The sequence below is a fragment of the Trachurus japonicus genome, chromosome 9, assembly GCF_045865225.1.
Source record: "Trachurus japonicus isolate A0001 chromosome 9, Traja_1.0".
NCBI classification, from domain to species: Eukaryota; Metazoa; Chordata; class Actinopteri; order Carangiformes; family Carangidae; genus Trachurus; species Trachurus japonicus.
Genome location: NC_140915.1, coordinates 37,733,536 through 37,754,627, shown reverse-complemented (window position 1 = coordinate 37,754,627; position 21,092 = coordinate 37,733,536). Strand labels below are relative to the sequence as shown.

Genomic DNA, 21,092 nt, shown 5'->3' with positions numbered 1-21,092 from the left:
TTTGGCAAAATGTTGAACTATCCCTTTAAAGGTCCACTGTGTAATATTAGGGAAAAACTGTGATATCTATCGTTCAGATTCTAGTTTGCAGCGCTCACTCACTCGCACTCACCCCTCCCGTTGGCAAAGTGACGGAGGCCTCTGAGGACAAAAAAACGTGTTTACCAGGACTGGGTCGACTGGGAGTATTTCAGGAGCATGGAGCGATGAGGTGAAGATCTAAACCATTTTATGTCTGCTGTTTTCTACTCCTTCTTCTTCGTTGGTTTATTTATGCATGCGAAACTCGTGAAATGTGCTCTCTGGTTGGCTGGATTTTCCGTTTGGGCTGCTGTAGCCTACAAACATGGCGGCGCAAGATGGCGACACTCTCTAAAGCAAGACCCTTGCTATATGTAGCTATATATAAACGAAGAATTATAAGGCTACGAAAACCAAACAAATTTTATTTTATAGCAATTATACACTTATACAAATATATTCATGGGTAGTATATTCAGATTTTGCCAATAAACCTTGCCAATTATTACACACTGGACCTTTAATGAATTGGAGTTATAACTGCACAACCTGGACAATGACTGAGAAGAGCAGCATCTCCACCACTCCTATGTTACACTAAACAGCGTGAGCTTTCATGGGAACTGTGCAGAACAAAACAGGAAGAAGTGGCTTTACTTTCAGTGTTAACAGATGAAGTGAGAAACAATGGCAGATGTTGGAAGGAACATTTAGATGGATCAGTCACTATCAACATGTTTATCTCCTTCACTGAGGACACAAAGTAAAACAAGCATTCATGCAACAGCAGGGGAGATTGGCTACGAAGCAGCAACAGTAGAACCGCTGGGAGGATCTTTTTTTGATGCTCTCATGTCAGAACTAGTTTGTGACTTTCATCTCATATTATTGGTTGTGCAGTTTGTAATCATTGTGAAATGGCTATGTGAACTTTGTTTTCACCCATATTCTATTATATCTTCTATGGTCAGACCTGAAATAGCACAGACATGGTAAAAATGGTATCACTGGTGCCATTATATTTAAAATGTAATGAAATTCTTAATGTTCTTAAACTGTCTGATAATGTTGTAGTACTATAGGTTTGTGTCATGGCCGAACTAATTAATGAATCATGATTTTTCATCACTAGTGTTCTTCGTTACCCATTAGGCCTTGGCCACTGTTACAATGCAGTGGAAACCAGTCAGAGACATAAATCAGATTTGCAGCAAAGTCCACATTCTTTATCACTGCATTTGGGCCAAACGTGTTTTACACATAGAGCCTGAAAGTTAATTTATTTAAAGATGATCTGCTGAAGTTTACATACACATTGGGTTCTTCCTGAGGAAAAACTATTATTATAAATCCAGCCATGTTAACTTCTGTCTTCTCCTTCCCTCTGGTGTGTATTGTGTATTGTTACCACCTACAGATAATCAGAGTAGCATAAAACCATTGATATGATACAGATGCATCAACATTGATGCAAAACTACACAAGATTTTACATTTCACTTCAGATCAGATTTTTCTGTACCCCTTGCAACCATGAAAGGTCGCAGAGGGGCTGGAGCCAATCCCAGCTGGCATAAGATGAGGTGGAGTACAAAGTGGACGGGTCATCAGTCTATCACAGGGCCGACATATACAGAAAAACTGCACACAGACACACTCACACTAAACACTACGGGCAATTCAGAGTTGCAGAAAGGCCTCAGGTATGGTATATAGGACACATTTAAATTTCTGGCTTTACATGAATGTAATATTCCCATATAAGAAATATGTGTACCTATAAAATATAATGTAAAATACATGAAACGGTTCATTAATTAGAACGATTTAATATATTATATTGTAAGTCTAGCCCTTATGTTTTTCCATGTACTGTACATGATACATAAAAATATATCAACCCCATAGTCTGTTGATATTATATATAGTGAGTTCAAAAAGTCTGAAACCAATTTTGCATAATGGGAGGTTCAAATAATAATGAAATTAACAAGAAAAAAGAGATATGCATATATACTCATACATATATATATACAACATAGTATGTTGTAAAAAAAAAAAAAAAATCATGTCATATTGGATTGGATGTCATATTATTACCTTCTATCATCATATATCCAGATGATATAGCCTATGTGATAATAATGTCTCTCCTTATAGCTAAAGGTGACAATTATGGCAACATCACTCTTGATACCGGGACATAAATGTTATATTACATGTCTGTGTGTGGCCAGCATTCAGTGTATTTGGAGCAGCATTGATTCGTACTGTCGATACAAACAGTAATTCTCTAGAAACAATATTTGACATCTGGGCTCTTTACAGGCGGCTCCATTCACAGCTGCTGCTCTCTGAGTCAGGACATGTAACAGTAGCTGATGCTCATTTTTGCATGCAGAGAAACGGGACCTGTGTCAGGGGCCTTTGGGTGTTTCCAGTTCTACATCTGAGAAGCAGTGGAGAGCAGCGTTGGGTCAGTGGCTGAGATATACTGGTTAAAGCAAAGAGCACAAAGACAAACTGTTCCACTGCTGAATTTCTGTTTCCTTCTCAGTGACACACACAGATACATAAACACACATATCTACCACCCCATCCTCCATACCACCCACCCACCCTTCTCCCCTCTCTCTCTCTCTCTCTGGTGGTGCTTTATGGGTAATGTCGAGTGACACATTTAAGCGGGAGCTGTCAACCCTGTGTATGTACCGCTGAATGGCAGAGCCACTGAGCGCTGACGACAGGCCCCTACACACACACACACACACACACACACACAATCCACATACATATCCTAGCCTCCATTACTGTGTCACCCGAACACTGCAGACCGAGGCCTCCGTTCAATTTGCACTCACAAGCATCTCACACACGCACACACACACTCCATCCATAAGAAGTAAGTACATGCTGTCAAACACAGTCATTCGGACATGCAGCATTGACCTTGGCTGTTATATGGGCCCCGTTTGTGTGTGTGTGTATGTGCAAGAAAACCTCTTGCCCGCCCTTCTTCCTCCTTCTTTCTATTAGTGCTGAGATCTTCTCTCCTCTCTCTGTCAGCCACGGAGCTGTCAGCAGAGCGTCCGCTGGGCCAAAAGTGAGGAGAAGAAGGAGAACAAATCTGGAACATGATGCTCAGCGCCGTCAGAAATCTCCTCTTCTTTGCTGACATTTGGATTTACACATCTCATTTTCCTGAGTGACAAAGTACATAAACACACGCTTCAAGTCAAGGAGCTTGGCAAGCTGTGCCGTTCCAACACACACACACACATGCACACACTCACAGCCCTCGCTCTGGCTTTTTGGATGAATTTAAGGGAGGGGAGGGGGGGGGATGTGACACCAAGTCTTTGATCCATGGAGCTCGCTCTTACTCTCTCTGTGCTGGTGATGAGCGATGAGTCAAGTCAGATGGGGGGATTTTTTTTCATTTGGAGCATTACAGACAGTGGTAATGGGGGGGGGGGGGGTTCGCCGCAGGCTGCCTTTGTCCTACATAGGACTTCTCTAAGATTCCCTCTAAACTGTGAGCAGGCAGGAAGTGGAGCTCGGGCTGAGCCACAGCCAACCGGTGTCCTTCATCGGCGGCTCATCTCCTCCCCGGCCCGTCTGCGGCGCTGACAGCTTGAATGATGAGGTGACACACACCTGTCAGCGCCGAGCCTGACACACCCTGACACACAGACAGACACAAGCATGTGGGTTGAACAGTTCACACACATACGCACACACACACACACGGACAAACACAGACGCAAACACAAACATAATAAATCCACGCTCAGACATAGCCATATTTGAAACAACCGTGCCAACCTGTGCATCATAGTTTATATGCAAGTGAGTGTCCAGTGTTGTGTGTTTACTCTGGAAGCAGTTGCAGCCGCAGTGTAGCTGAGAGCACAGTTTCATCTTTATTTGCCTGATGGATTATTCAGGTTGTGTTTGACATGCTGCCTGTAAATCAGTCAAGACTGTCTGGTGAACAGCCTGACAGCCACAAAATCACCTGTAAGTCTATTTACACATGCCAGGAATGTGACTTGCCGCTGAAGCTGTATACAAAGTGCATAATAAAGCTGTCAAAGTTATAAACAGGGTGGCAGAGATCTGAACAAGACTTGGCACAGCGAAGTTGGCGCGGCGTCAGAGAAGTTGGACTGATATAATGGTTAGCTCAAATGTCAGGGCGATGTTGACATTTTATGAAAACAGGATATCAGCCGGTCTGATGTGATGAATGCACCTCTTCTTGTTGCTCAACAGACGTGACAGTCTGTAAGACCTGCACTGACACCTGCCTCACTCTGCCTTTAAAAGCCGCTGGCCCAGTTTCATTAGTCTGCATTTAAAGGGGTAGTCCACCCTTTAAATGCTACACTATATGGATGGTTTCAGACGTCCAAACATTTTTAATTTGCACCACTAACAGCATTAAAAATAACAAAGTCATAATCTGAATAAACTGAACTTTTAAACTAAGATTTTCAGGTAGAGCCTTTTATGGGAAGTATTACGCCGCCTGTGTATTGTCTCTCTGTGCTTGGCGTCTGAGAAAAGAACCCTGATGATGTCATGTGTGAGTCATCGGGGGTTAAAATTGCATCCTATATGTTTATAATAATGATGATAATAAACTTTATTTATATAGCACCTTTCAAGTTTCAAGGTGTTTGTACAGCTTGTGACAACAGGCTCTAGACTGTTGCCATGGCGCTGTCAAACTACACTTAACATCTGGGAAATGCAATGGCATTTACAGTATGCCATGTTTAAACATGATGTTACCACTCTACCATTCATTTGTCTGAAACACACACACTTGCGGATTCACCACTACGTCTGGAACCTGATTCAGTTGTCTACATTAAACTGAAACATGTAGACTATGTTGATTTTCTGTTATTTTAGACCCATATATTAGTTTATTTAAAGGGAAAGTTCAACATTTTGGCAAATTGGCCCATTGGCATAATCCCTATAGCCTTAGGAGTAGTTACCTTTGTCGGTGCAAGCTATTTATAGAACAGTGGAGCAGAGCCGCTATGCTATACGGAGGCTCATGGGGTTTCTTGGTTTCCCTCATCAAACTCATCAAATACACAATCCAACAACTCCAAAACGCTCTCATGGACAAGTTGTGACCTGCACATTCACAACGCTATGAGATTATAACGGACTGCTTGCTGAAAAACTGCCCTGGACGGGAACACGCATCTGCAGTTTTGCATGAATTTACCTCAAAAACATTGTAACGTTGTGTTATTATCTCATAGCGTGGTGAATGTGCAGGTCACAACTTGTCCACCAGAGCATTTTGGAGTTGTTGGATTGTGTATTTGATGAGTTTGATGAGGGAAACCAGGAAATCCCATGAGCCTCCGTAGCTTAGCTCTGAGCAGCTCGCGGCTCTGCTCCACCGTTCTAAAAATAGCTTGCACTGACAATTAAAGGTAATGAACCTACTGCTAAAACTATAGAGATTGTGGCAATGGGCCAATTTGACAAAATGTTGAACTATTCCTTTAAAGCTAGTAGCCCTTACCACAGACATAAATCTTACACTGGATGCATTGTATAAAACGTATAAATGTCTCTGGGGTGTGCTGAATAGATTGTGCTGGAATATTAAACAGGAACATAAATTCAGTATAAAAACAACTAAACCAGGGCAGAGTTGCTGCATCTCACATCATCTACAACAACAGAAAAAACTTTTTGATCCTGCCACCACTCTCTAAACCTATAATCTGTAACAACCCAGTGACTGCTGATTGATCGTTTTATCATCATCATTATTTTGCCAGAAACACAAAGGACAAGAATGCTGACATGATGTTCAGGTTTTTAAGGTGCAGCAGCTGTAGGTGTAGTTTTTTTTTTTAAATATAAAAACTGATTCACTGAGTCATGGTCAGTGTTCACAGTTTGCTGCTCCCTGTGGAAGTCTGCGAAACAAAGCTGTGTTTACTCAGCAGAGTAACTACATTACAGTGCTGCACCAACAGAGGGACAGAGGTGTCAGGATTCAGTCTGCTCAGGGGACCTGCAGTCCACACAGCTAGAACAGGGCCACTGAGACGGAAGATAATAAGTACAGGAAGGAGTTGCTTTTTCTTTTCTTTTTCTTTTTTAAATATATGCAGCTTCTTCTCTCCTGCTTCAGCTTAGACCTCAAACAGCACAACAAACTGTCTGTCCTGGATAAACTCCTTTTTTCTGCCACTTCCTCTCACTGAGCATCTCAGTGACAGTAATTGTTTGCGAGCCATAGAGATAGTATCTGCTGCGAGGCGACACATAGCTTTTGACAGCAACTAACTTTCACCCATTCACATGTAGACAAGCCGTACAGAAAATGATTCTTTTCTTTCTAATCACAGCAGAATACCTATAAATACTTCTTGAAGAGTAAAACAAGGAAACTTAAGCGCTTTAGTTAAAGGGACAATGAGGAGTTTTGGAAAAGCGAAGTGTTTTCACACTACATTTATGAGCCTCCGCACGCACCGTGAAATTCTTTGACCGGCGCAAGACAGACTCATGTTTTCATTCATTAATAATTAAAGTCAGAGGTTCAAAGAGGTTCACATACCGTCGTAGTTCCGACCATAAACGGCGATTTGGCTGCGTTATTCTCATGACTCGCCACAAAGGAAACGCTGGTCGGCTCGACCAGCGTTTCCGCCACCACTAATAATAACAAAATAACGATAGAGACAGAACAATATATTTATCGAAAATGGAGCCATTAACAAGTGTGGGTAGCGGAGATTCATCCACATTAACGTGAGACTTTTTTATAACCGAATAGAAACTTCTCGTTGTCCCTTTAAAGGAGGATAAACTGACTGTCAGGGAGGAACCAGGACTTTTTCTCTCTTTAAAACACATAATATGTCACTGAGTTCAGTTATTTCCCCCCATGTCAAAGCAGAAAACTTTATTGACTCTCCTCTGTGTGGTCAGTTAGTGCCAGGCTGCAATAAAGACAGATATCTGAAGGAAAATGTATAGTATGTTCATAATTAATTTGTATTCACTTATATAAAAGTAATTTCAACACAATGAATGTAGTCACAATGAAAAACTGTAGGAATAACACAGTTTATTACAGTGCCACATGAGAAGCTTAGACACTGTCAATGAGCTTTTAGAATAAAGTACTGTATTATCATCAGGTTACTTTCATGCTTTTATTGCAGTGCATTTGCCCGGGCAGACGTGCACTAGTCTCCCCAACACTCACACACAATGTTCAGAGTGAGTATGTGTGTGAGTGTGGTGTGACAGAATGCCTTAATTATGGATTAATTGTGTCATTAGCAGGTTTCTGCTGTTGGCACCACATTGGGCCTGTCAAGGTTAATTACTGGAACATGTTTATTTGCTGTCAGCCACTGCTGCAAGCTGTCACTTGCATGGAAACACAGACAAACACACACAGACGCTGTTCACTCAAACAATTCACAGGCACCTTGTGTCCTTCAAGCCCTCAACATTTTCCTCAGCTCCTTTGTTTTTGTTTTTTTCTTTTCCCCTCCAGCACAGGTTGTACAGCACTCAGTCAGCCACCTGACACACCAGCTGAGTGATCAGAGGTACCAACACCGGTAGTGCTGTTGATTTAGGGCCCCTGGTCTGACGGGGTCCGTCCTCCCTCCCACTAACCTTTGAGCACTTTTTAACAAATGTGCAGCTGCTCCAGCCCTTTTTACTGTGTTAAAGCAGATTATACTGCAGCTAATGAATGTGATTGGCACGCTGTATTTACACTGTGCCCAGACTGGTCTGTGCTGTTTCTGAGGGCACTGCTCAGGTATTTGAAGACTCCCCTGTTCTTATATTGTTATTAATCTGGTCGTGGGAGCCGACCAGAACATGAACTACCATACGTTTGATATTTAGGAGAAATAAAATCAAAGTAAATTTCATTGTGCTTTTAACTCTGGTCTAACTTTCACAATATATGGTCTAATACAGTACAGTACTGTCTGTCTCCCTCAACAGCTTGAAAGATATATTATGTAAAATAAAATACAAACATATATGTGTGTGTATAGTCCAAGAGGTCAGAGGTTCATCAGCAAATTCAAAGAAAAAAAAAAGCATGAAGTGATGACAAATAATAAATGAAAGTAGCAGAATAAATGAAAAGTTAAAAAAAAAAAAAAAAAAAAAAAAGATAAATAAAATGAGAAAAGCAATAGCACCGATCCTATATTTTACACTTTTCATGTGTCAACCAAAACCATACTGTTGATCAATAAGAAGGTATATTTGTGGTTTTAAGAAACAAAAACCATCTCAGTGAAGTTTTATCTCCTCTCTCAGGCTTCTCTCTGGAGCTCTGGTAACAGGTTGGTGAGCCAATCAGAAGAAAGGAGGCTCTGAGCCTCTCTTCTGATTGGCTGACTGATTTCTGAGCGATCACCTAAAAATATAGCAGATTTTTTAATCCAATCCTGTAAATTGGTTTGTCCAGGTGGGCGGGGCTTAGGGCCTAGCTGGGGGTGATGATGACTGCTTTGTTGTGACATCACAAAGGTACAGAAGTGGTGACGACTTGTTGTGAGGCTCGGTTCCTCTCTGTTTCAGGCTGTGTGTATTTGTCTGTGGACTGAGGCTTTGATACTTTGATACATTATTTATAGCATCTGGACCTGCTTTATAATCAAAATAGACATGGACATCTAACTTTATACACTGTTGGAGCTTTAATGGATAAAGAGACATGAAAGAGACAGAGTAATCTGCAACATACTGTAACTTTTCCAAAATATGAAACAGAGTCTACAGTATATTCTCTCTGTCTCACAAGGTCAGACACTGACCATAATTCACAAGAAAGACTGATCTCTTGTCATTTTTGCTTAAACTGCCGTAAAAACCAGAAGTAGAAAAAAGATGAGAGAGAAGAAGGAAGCAGGACAGACAAAAGGAGGAAGTGAGTACAGCTGCTTTGATTGATTTCATCTGTAATCTACTCACTAACTCATCTCCTGACATCTCTCTCTCTCTCCCTCTTTCTCCTTCCCTCCCTCTCTTACAGACTCTCCGTCCATTAAAGCCCAGTCGGGTCCTGGCTGAGCAGCTGTGAAGAGACAAACCATTTATCAGCCTGTCAACTCTTGCTGCCTGTTATTCCAGCCAGCCAGACTGTACGACTGTCCAAGACCCAATGACTCTGACTGTGGAGAGCTGGCACACACACACACACACACACACACACACACACACACACACACATAAAGAATATAGCTTTATAACAACAGAAACAGTGTCCAGTATGTTCACTGAGAGACCTAAAGCAGAAGAAGACAAGTTCCAAAAAGATAGTAAACAAATGAAAAGGACAGAAAAAAAGTTACAGTTAATCTCTCTCTCTCACACACACACCTCAGTGTGACAGTCATGCTGACAGGGTGAGTGATGGTGTGAGTGACGGTGTGCTAAACACCAGCAGAGCCGGCCTCCTGAGTCCTGCTCCATGAGACCGAGCAGGAAACCTGGACTGAGAGCGCCATCTAGTGCTCACAGTCTGCACAGTCCACACAGACTGTGAACCAGGAGGAAGTAAATGCAGAAATATAAGGAAATGTGTGTAGGTGTTGACTGGAAACACAAGTCACAGTTTATATTTAGAGAGATTTCTGTTTGCATGACTTCTCGGGACGTGTGGCGCTTTCAGGGCGAAACTGACGTTTGACCTCTCAGCTGAAAGAGATAAACACGTCAGAGCTGGTTCATGTGTCTGTGTCAGGCCTGAGGACAGTGAAAAGATTAAGACCCAACATTATATAAATGCTTCACTGCAAGGGTTTCATTGTGTTTTCATGCGATACACTCAGTGTGTTTATCACGTTTTCTTAAACTCGTACCGTTTCATTATTTTTTATTCAGACTAACTTCTAAACTGGTGTTTACTTGGGTCTCTCATTATTTAATACACAGTGCACCGTGTGTGTTTTTCCCTGATTAAAACATTAACTCCACCAACATTTCCACAGCAGACATTATGACTTCTCCTACCATGGTAATTACTATTATTATCTCTGCACTGGATTGCAGTCATGTGCTCCAGTTCCCAGGCCGCTGGACTTGTCTGAGGAGGAAAAGCACACGCGTCGTTATTAACATGAATGATGGGTCATTGTCACCGTGGCCCAGTGAGGTATTCCAGTGATACCAGTTATGTAGGACACCCATCCCAGATGATGATGATGATGAGTGATGTCTGACAGTGAAATGGAACAGAGCCAGTGATGATATTTCATCTCTCACTTCCTGGTGAGTAATAACAACAAACACGACAGGTAATATGAATAATAGCAGGCTGCAACCGGATTGACAAAGACACATTTGACTACGGTTTAAATAGAGTTGGGATCCGTTACACAGAGCAGTTGATTGTTGACTATCCTGAGCAGGACTGTGGTGCAAATAAGGTAACTTTAGACTGTTTTCAAAATAAAAATATTGCCAACAGAGGAACCACCACATGCAACCACTGAGTTCCATTTACCCCCAGCAGATACTGTTTATGTACTGGAAGGTTTAAACTATTTAAGTTATTCAGGTCAGATCGTAATGAAAAATCTGAATTGCAGCAGAATCACTACACTGCACAAACTCAAAATCTTTCCAAGAATATTTGTCTTATTTCTTGTCAAAATGCCTCATTTCTAGTCAAAACTAATCTCTTTCCACTTGAAATAAGACTCATCACCTAAAAATTAACTTGTTTTTAGATCATTTTCACTTGTTTCAAACAAATTCTCACTTGAAATAAGTAGAAAAATCTGCCAGTGAAAGCAAGTTTTTTTTGTGCTTGTAATAAGAAAGAAAAACTTGCCCCACTATCAGATTATTTTAAGTGAAAATATCCTTGAAAGAAGTAAAAAGTGTCAAAAAACAAGCTACTTTTTGTGTGATGAGTCTTATTTTAAGTATAATGAGCTTTGTTTTGACTAGAAATAAGACAAATATTCTTGGTAAGATTTTGAGTTTTTGCAGTGTATGATGTTTTTTGTTGTTGGGTGCCAGCAGGGCCGTTGTATTAGGCAGAAAGGTGATGATAATTCTAGGGGCCCAGCAACCAGTAGGGCCCCAAAAAACCACAGTAGTCTAATCTTTGTTATGACTGATTTATTCTGCATAAAACCCTGACTAATAGTCATAGTAACGCTGCATTAGCATCAAAACAAAGTAGGCTAAATAAAAAAATAATACATATGTAGTCTAAGAAAAAAAAAAAAGTTAGGGGGCAGGGGCCCACTTTAGTATACTTTAAGGGGGCCCAGAATTCCTGGCAACAGCCCTGGGTGCCAGTGCTCTGCACAGGTGTTGATTTTCCGTATTACCATGGTAACACCGGCCTTAGGCCTGAGTTAGCCTATGGGGTAAAGTGTAATATTTTTGTCTGAGAATTGGTCTTTATTTATGTCAGACAGTCTTGTTAACATCAGACTAATCTAAGAGCAAAACGACGACTGGCCCAACGCTCTAAAATACTGTTGTCTAAAATACCCTTGTGAAACCAGCCCCAGGCCGAGATCTGTTACTGAACACTGGTCACAAACACATCGTATGATGCACATACTTGACTGCATTGACGTCATCATCTATTAACATTATTAGTTTAATCTTACAGGGAAAAAGGCGAGTGTGTTATTACAATTTCTTTTTTAATTAGATTTTCAATTCATTGGGCTGCCAACCAGAAACACTGCATATAGAAAGTAATGTTGAAGCATACATTGGTACTGAATAAGGTGGTTTTTGTAATAATAATTGTGGACTGAAGCTAAATAATATATTTAAGTGAGAAAAGTAATTTCTGAATCAAATCTCCATTAATGTTTCCTGGAGTAACGAGCCATCCATGAGAAAAAGGAAGCCTCATACAACGTGTGGTTTATGTGCATTAGCATTTTAATTGGACAAAGCAAGAAAACATTGATTACAGTAGCAGAGTCATCAGTTCTCAGGGCTAACACCTTTCTAAACAAAAGGGTCTGAAAATGTCTGTAGGCACTGCCTAATTAAAAAGAGGATCTTGTCAGCTAAAAGAAACCAGCTCTATAAGGCAACAGTTACAATGTAGGCCTCCCCATTTCTCTGGCAAAGAGCAAGTGTAAAGGTTGAATCCACTCAGATTTTTGATATAAAATACTGGCGTTTCAATAGATATTTAAAAAAACATCAGAAGTGTCAAACATGTTCACCCTTTAACATTTGAATTGTGTAAATTTTAAGTATGCACTGCATGGCAATGCTGTCTTATCCCTGCATGGAAGAATCATGAGTGTTGCACTGTGCCAGTGTCACATTATATAGTGCCACTCTGCTACGTACAATGTTGGAGTTAACTGTCGAGTTATCAAAACAAAAGAGAAAGCAAGCACCCACAGTTAACAGTAGCATTTTACTTACATTGTTTCAAATGAATGAATGAAAGGATGAATGAATGAATGAATGAATGGTTATTTACAAGTGGCGAAAAGATTTGAGGCTGTCTGAAAGATATGAAGGAGAAATGGAATGCAAAAAGAAAACACTCTTGGTAGTCAAACTTGTCCATGTACAAGAGAGGAAAAAACTGTGCAATATTTATCTGCCCTTACAGAGAAACAGCAGTGGCAACAATCCCTGCAATTGATTTTAATCCAAGAGAAAATGAGAACAAATTAAACAGATTTCCATTCCTCAAATAATAACTAAGCTTCATAACTTAGCACGACTCAGACTTTAACAGTTTTCTTTAAAAAAAAAAAAAAAAAAAAATTACAAACCTCTCAGTGGCTGTCCAAGAGGAAAGATGTGAAAATGGAAGCAATTTGTAAAACCCGGAAAAAAAAAAAAAAAAAAAAAAATCCAAAAGTTTCTCCTTTACAGTTTATACTCATTTACAGTTAACTTAAAAACGGTAAGAGCCCTGGTTCTCGGCCAGTCTTGCCTTCCACGCAGGGTTGTAAATACCTGTGTGAGTCAAATCGCTGCTCCCTGGCTCCCGTTACCTCAAACCCCCCCACCCCCCAATGAAATCCCATTTACATCTCTCATAGACGTCAACCTTCCCGTTAGGATCCACATCCCAGTAAAAGTCTTAGTCCTGCCACAAATGGAGGCGTTGTTACACAGCCCCGCGGGGCACCGTACAGCCAATAAGAGGCTGATGGTTGACAAATCTCCCACCCTGCCCACTTATCAGTGTGTGGGGTATCCTGCGGCTCCCATACCAGGCTGGTTGGCTAGCATACTCCCATTCAATCCCTGTGTGGGCTCCATAACCCCACCGTTACTGATGGCGCTCATGCCAGTCCACCCAGCACTGGCCGGTAAGTGACTGCAAAAAACGAGGTAAAGAGAGAGAGAGAGGGGGAGAGAGAGAGAGAAGGACAAAATGCCAGCAGGTTAGAAGAGACAAGGCGAAAGGGAGCAAAGGACGGTTTATATTAGAGCTACTAGAATCTGGACAGGCTAGAATGAGAACAAGAAGGCAAACAGAGTTATCAGAGGTTGTGAGGGTGAGGCAGGCGGGGCAAAAAATAAAATAAAAAAAATAAAAAAAATCAAGCTAGCGGAAAGTGGAGGGCTCTTTTGAGGGGCCAAAAGTGTCATTTGATTAAACAATGGGTGGACAAGCAGACAAAGAGCATACAGGCTAAGCGCAGCAAGCTAAATATTCCTCTCTAACCCCCTCCCGACGGCTGATAACCGCAAACATCACACAGCTGGAACCAGCCTATAGACAGCTAAGCCATGCTGTTTACACACACATATAGATCATCTTTGTTTCTCTTGCGACACTCATCTACACATTTGGCCACAAAGTACACGCAAGTTCCCGACTAATTCACATGATGTATGTTAAGTCTTTTATCACTCATGTAATAAAATTAAAGTTCAGTGTGGAGAGTAGACAGCTTATACAGGATAAAAGGTTTATCTTCAAATTTCAAGTCAAGAGAGGCCTGGCCTCCGTCTTAGGAACTGTGCATTGACTGTACATTCGACACACACACTGGCTTCACCTACATCTACCGCACACCTTTGTACAGAGCCCGTTTATACACCTATTCACCAAGAATGTTAGACTGTCAACAAAATATGGCCTCTCTTTTATTTTTCTCGAGTGCACAAAGCATCACTGCACATAGGCTGTCTGAATAAAAACAAAATTGGATAACCTATAAATGATATTTAACATGTCCTACTGACATTCATGTACAGATCAAATGCTCAGGTAAATGTAAAAATAAATCAACGAAATCAAAAAGAAAAGAAAAAAAATATGTAAAAAGCTCTAACATGAACACAGACATACAAAACAAATGCACAGCCTTAAAGAACACAGTTCTTTCACACAGTGGGCACTCTTACAATGAGGGAAATGCATCTTCATCAGTAAATTCTCCCTGGGTGTGGACAGTGAAACTTTGTTCTTGAGCTTTTTTTTTTTTACCTTGTTTCTGTCCATTGCCTTTAAAATTTACTGAAATGAATAGAAATATGTTTAGAGCTTGTTTCAGACAGTTTACTCACAATGACTTCGGGGTGGCTGACAGTTTTTTAAACTATGGAGGAGCTGTAATTCAAGTGACAAAAACATTTTGGAACAAAACCCTTCAGTTACTAGGATGCGCTGTGCACAGTGAGCTGTGATGACACACTGCAAATATGATTAACACCAAAATTAAAAAACAAAAACAAAAACAAAAAAAAAAGAAAAAAGTTCAGACTGTTCTCTGTGTGTTTTTTTCTTATTTCTCAATCTTCTCAAGATGAGGGGCTGGTGAGGGGAGGAGGGAGGAGGTGGGGGTTGGGGGAGGGAGGTCATGGCCCCCTCCTTCGGCCAGAGCTGCTCTCGCTGCCCCCGGTCTTCAAGGGGAAACTCTGGTGGTGCTGGAGTAGGAGGAGGCGGTGAAGGGGAGCTCTGTGCACACCGTGCTACTTACTTGAAGCCCTGCTGATTCCAGGCCTGGCCGTAGACGCCGTAGGTGGGGACCTGCCACCCGTTGGGGACATACTGGCTAATCTGGGGCCCGTTGCCGTACCATTGGCCCCACTGGCCGTAGGGCTGGGCCGCAGCGAAGCCCATCTTGTTTTGCTGCGGGACACAGTGTCGTATACAAGCGCATTGTCAGTGTGGCTCCCGGCAGCCGACCCTCTCAAAACACTATCTATTTATTTATCTATCAATGCGTCATTGTCATAGAGGAGTTTGACTGTTCATTTTCATCTTATGTCTTAAAATACATTTTACATTACATATATAACTAGTAACATATGCTTGATTAATCACTGGCTTTGCAACAGTTCATACAGATATTCACATGAAATAATAATTGGTATTATAGATGATTATAATGAAATAGAGAGTGGGGGTAGGAATCAATACGTTTTTTACTTCTTCCTACTACTTTTCGAACATGTTTAGCTTTATTTTATTAAAGCTAAACATTATTAGTTTATTTTATTAACTAACAATTATTACTATTAGTTAATTAGCAGAAAGAAAGAAGAAAAATAGCAGTTTTCCTTTTTTGTTGTTTGTTTTGCTTTATTATATACTTTATTTTATATTTATTTTTTCATGAATGGTTCATTTGTGTGGTAACTGTTCGCTGCTTACACATGTTTGAAATAAAGATTTCAAATCAAATCAATAACTTTTCAGTGTGACGTTAATAAAAATAAATTAAAAAACACTGATGTTGAACTAATACAACATCATGACAAACTGCTGCACTGACCGACAGACTCCTGATCTCGTCCTAAGAGATGTTGTTTATACTCTGTAGCTCGTACAGTACAGTACAGTACAGTAGAGGGCTTATTTACCTGGGGCATCGGCATCTGCTGCATGGGGTTCATCATGTCCGGTGTCTCTTTGCCCCAGTAGCATTTGACTATGTGGCCCTCTATTGAAGTGCCATTCACGGACACAATGGCATGGGCTGCTGACTCATGGGAGTTAAACCTGGACACAAACAGAGGGAGAGAGCCACTAAGGAATCGCTGAACCTCGTTTCATAGATTTTTTTTTACTCAGCTCCGGTGACAACAACTGCTCCTGTTAGCATCAGTACTAATAACACTGGCATTTAAAATTAAGACTACACAGCAGGAGAACGTATGTGTCATATGTGTGGGACTAATCCCTGCATTAACAATTAATCATACAGAGAGAATACAGACTCCTGCGTATGCATGTGACCCCTGTTAGTCACATCATTTTGAATCTGTTACATCATTGGTTCCTGATCCTTAATGTGGGAAGCTTTAACAGTTTTCCCCTCATATGTAGAATAAAAGAAACATGAATGGATCAAGAATCAGTGTATCCCACTTTGACCTTGTTCAGAGAAAATTATATAAAATGTCCATATACCTCACAAATGAATATCCTTTGTCTGGGAAAACTCTGATCTCCATGATTTGTCCAAAGGGAGAGAAGGTCTGTCTCATCAGTTGTTCTGAAAGTCAAACAGAGAGGGAACATCGGATATCCAACTGTGTCTGCTGACGATATCGAACTGCGTCTGCTACTGTGCACCCCGCTGGCATCTCGGATACGGCTTCTATCTTTGCAGTGACTAATATACAGGCAGCGCAGGTTTAAGTTAGTGTCCCTATGGCACACAGGAATAAGCTGTCTTTACATAGATTTCCCTTGATGGGGTAAATGTGTTGTTAGTTTTGATATTATTGACAGAAAGCTGCTGCCTGGTTCATCGTCGGTGCTTTTCTTACCTGTCAGTCCTGTGCTGACTCCTCCACAATACACAGTGCAGTTACTGGGGCTGGACTGGCTCACTACTTCGTCGAAGGATAGGTGCTTGGAGTTGTCTGGGTGGGGGGGAGAGTACAAAGAAAAGTGCTGCTGTCAACATTGTGAATCCAAAACGACCTCAGCGAGCAAAGCCTACACACTGATGAAAACGCACTTTCATAGGTGGTCTTCGGGGCGGGGGGCTTTCTTGTGGCCCAGTTAGTTCGGATCTGTCTGCCTCCCAACCACTGCCCCCCCATCTGCTGAATGGCATTTTCTGCATCCTGGAACCAAGAAAGAAACTCATTATTGAATCAGAGTGAAAATCTTAAAATATTATTTTACTTTAAAATGTTTTGAGTTTAGAAGCACAGAGGTATTATTAAATGAACAAGGCTGAATCAATGCTTCTGTTCTTTTCAGTGTGTTTTATAGGGATGATACTTCAGAAGTCCACCATTAACACAATGATGTCAACTCACCCATTTGTTGAAGAAAGACACAAAGCCATAGCCTTTAGATTTCCCTGTAGCCATATCTTTCACAACACGAGCATCTCTGTGGACAAACACACCAACAGGACAACATCAGGAACACCATGACACCTCCACCAATCAAATCAGAAGGATAAAGCTCCTTCATGAACTGAAATAGAGATAAAAACTGCCTTTCTCTAATCAAATTATCAACAAGCTCATGTCAACATGTTCAAACTGCCTGTTTTGTTGGAAGAAAACCCCTAATACTCAGTAGGTCAATAATATAAATGACAAAGGAAACTAACTTTATTCACATTTGAAAAGATGAAGGCTGTGAACTGATGACAATGTTATTATTAAAAAAATAAACAGATATTAACTGATGGATTAATTACTTCAGGTATAATTGAAATGATACATCTCAAGTTTCCATACATACACTGCATGTATTATTTATTGGTAGAAGACAGAAATGTGAAAGATCAGAGCACAGTTTAATTTCCCACCGTCTGTCCTATATTTGTAAATCAGCAACTAATAGTTATTTCATTGAATTACTCTTTTTGTCCTTAATTTGATTTAATTAATTTAACTAATTTAACTGGTTGATCTATTCAATGCAAGACAATCCTAAAACCAACAATATAAAATGATGGTTCAGAGAAACAGCAAATCCCTACACCTGCCAAGTCAGAAGAAAGAAATCTTTGGCCTTTTAACCCCAAGTTTCTGTGATTCAATTAACCGACCGATAATTGCAGGTCAGAATGTCCATCGGTTAATATTGGTCAGAAACTTACGATATCCTGCCAAACGGACCAAAGGCAGCTTTGACGTCTTCTGTAGTTATTTCTGGACTGAGGTCTCCAACAAAGACATGAAAGTGATCTGGAGAAGGGAACACAGTTTAGTTTGATTTTTCCAAGACCTTGACTTCCTGCCTGAGATTTGTTCATTTTTATCAGTTTGTACGTAGGGGAGGGGCAGGAGCGTCGCCCGGGGAAAACCACAATCCACACAAGAGAATTCAATGACTACCACTGTATTAGGAGTATATGCATACATGTGCAGTGTAAATCTTTCACTGTGATCGCCATTTATTAATCACATTTTTTATTTATTATGTAATGTATCAATGTCATGAGGTAAATATCAGTATATCAAGAACAGCTAGCCTAATACAACAGTCCTGCAATAAATCCTCCTTCATGAGGTTCAGTAAAGTTTTAGAGTACTTATTGACTGTTGCATTAGTTCCAACTAGGTGTGCTGGATATACTGTCAATCAGTCACACAAGCTCACTGACAAGTGCTTGTACTTACTACTTGTGTCTTTTTTCTGGCTGGTTGGCGTCGTGGCCCAGTTGACTTTGACCTCCTGTAGAGAGGGGCAGAGACAGGACAGGCCAGGTGGGGTATGTTTACATCACTTAAAGTAAAACCTGATTATTCCCTCTATATGGTTGTATGTGTTTAAAACTGCCTATAAACATTCTTCTTATTCATGTAATTCTTTTTTTTTTTTTTTATCTAACCTGTTATGGTGCCTCGTCTCGCACAGAAAGCTTCTCCTGAATCAAGTCTATGGACCTGAATTAACTTAACACTACATCAAGTGCAACTGGCCTACCATGTGACTCAAACTATTGTATAACTAGGGCCAGGTATTTTCCAGCAAAGAGTGCAGCCATGGTAAGATCTGAAGGGGGGATATTACAGTGCATTTTGCACGTTTCAGTGGGCAGAATGAGCCAGTGATACAACATTCAGGGATCACTGATGGATACAAAACTCATCTGCGATGTTGGCCAGCGCAATGCAAATCACCTGGACTATAGCTGCTCAGTTCAATATTGTGGTCATTTGATTATCAAGTTTATGTCCTAACACTGACTCCAGAAGCTCAACTCATTATTAGCCCGTCCAGCACCACCTCAATATTCTTTTACGAGGGCCTGTGGAGTCTTTGAAGGGGCTATTTAAAATGTTAATTGTTAGCTATGATGTTCTAGGAAACGGGCCATTTCACATGATCTTCAATATTTTGACAGTGTTGTTGACACTGGTCAGTCAATGGCTTCTCCAACCTGAATTTCCTTTAAACACTAATGTCACGTGTTGCCAACATTTCTCTATATCTACTGCCATAGGTTCTTGTATTTCAAGATAGGTGTATGATACTGAAACCAGTTTTATCAACAGAGGGACTTCCTGGCAGTGTTCAAGATGTTCAAGATCTAATTTTGAACCTGGATGCAACAACTTCCCCCTTGGAAAACCCTTTCGATATAATGGAGTATTAATACTAGCAGCTCACTAGCAGTAAGACACACAACCTTTATTGCCACACCCGATGCCCACCCATCCCCACTCACCCTGTAGATACGATAGCTTACCTTACCCATTATTTTCCTTCCATTCATGGCTGCCAGTGAGGCAGCAGCATGCCTGTGGTCATAGAACTCCACAAAGCAGTACGGATCATTTCCAGCTGTCTGTTAACGGGAAAACAAGACTGACATTAAGTCCACAGCAAAGGTGACTATTAGTCACTCCTGAAAAGAGTCACCAGCCTGTATCTTGGCATATCAGGCCTGATATAACAAACTGGGAGAGGAGAAGCAATGCAGACATGTGTACAGGATGAGCTCTTCAGCTCCTCATGAGTTCACACAACCTTTCTGTTTAAGGCCATTTCCTATTGTCAAACAATAATCACCAGTCAAGGGAATAAGACTCACATCAACTATCATTTTACAGCTCTTGCATGGTCCAATCTGTGTGAACACCTGCAGGATAAGGGGCTCTGTGACATCCCTGGACAGATTCCCCACATATCTGCAAACAAGGAGAGAGATGAGGGAGTTGAGTCTTTGTCAAACAGGAAGTAGCATGCAAACAAAGGCTAGTTAACAGGGCTAGCTACAACCTACAACAATTACCTGATTTTTTTCACATAAAATTAACAATGGCCGTGGACTGAATACTGCCGGGGATATTCTCCGTTTTACATAGACAACTAAACCACGGCCAGACGGTTTCTGGTGCTGTCCTGTGTCCTCTCCCCGAGCGTTGACGTGGCTCGTCCGCCGGCTAGCTGCAGACGGCGCTAGCCGGTTCACCCGGGCCTCATGCTAAGGGGCTGGCGGCTAACTGCTGCGCTGCTGGAAATCACATCCTTTTCGCGGGGGTCGAGCTAATGTACGCCCCTCAGTAACAAATTAAGACTTATATCGTGGATATATTTAAGCCTCGAAAACGTGCGCATTTTAGAGAGAGCTGCCGTGTAGCTCCCGGTTGTTTAGCTAACGGCAGCTAGCCCTTGCTAGCCCCTTCAGTTTCATTTTAAGGCGAGTTGCGGTTCCGTCTATTTCTACGATTAAATCAAACCGAACTTTACGTTCACGTCGAAAATCACCTCCGTCTTAATAAGAAAGCAAGCATCTGCAATGTCGAAAATAAAACGCTAATGCGAGTTGTGTGTCCGTGTGTGTTTAGATATGAAGGTTTTACAGTTTTTAATTGAAACAACAACGTGGAAACATTTGGGACGCGCCGTAGTTACACGGAGCCCTCCGAGTCCAGCACATAGACGGGCCCGCGGCTACTCACAAGGTTCTGGGTTGGTCGTCCTCCATCGTCAAGGTTCAGTGGTACCGTCCTGAGAGCTCTTTAATCCGATGACATACACGTCGTTTGTGCTCAGCTTCGGCGACCGCGGACGTTAACGGCTGTATCAGGTATTAAATGACGGATCGGCGGCCGACTGGGCTCTCGCACACACCGCAGACAGCAGCCTCAGTCTGA

At 41.3% G+C, this 21,092-nt stretch overlaps 1 protein-coding gene across 1 annotated transcript; it reads right to left on the bottom strand.

Annotated features, from left to right (window-relative positions):
* Positions 1-11,940: 11,940 nt before the first annotated feature.
* LOC146982180 (cytotoxic granule associated RNA binding protein TIA1-like) lies at positions 11,941-21,090 on the bottom strand. Its single transcript, XM_085787752.1, has 12 exons — positions 20,898-21,090; positions 20,027-20,123; positions 19,682-19,780; positions 18,609-18,663; positions 18,086-18,173; positions 17,289-17,364; positions 16,982-17,090; positions 16,788-16,883; positions 16,426-16,510; positions 15,876-16,014; positions 14,990-15,141; positions 11,941-13,377 (listed from the first exon to the last, which is right to left on the bottom strand). Exons 1-12 carry the CDS (start codon positions 20,921-20,923, stop codon positions 13,239-13,241), a joined length of 1,161 nt encoding a protein of 386 aa, XP_085643878.1. The 5' UTR covers positions 20,924-21,090; the 3' UTR covers positions 11,941-13,238.
* Between the last annotated feature and the right edge of the window lie 2 nt (positions 21,091-21,092).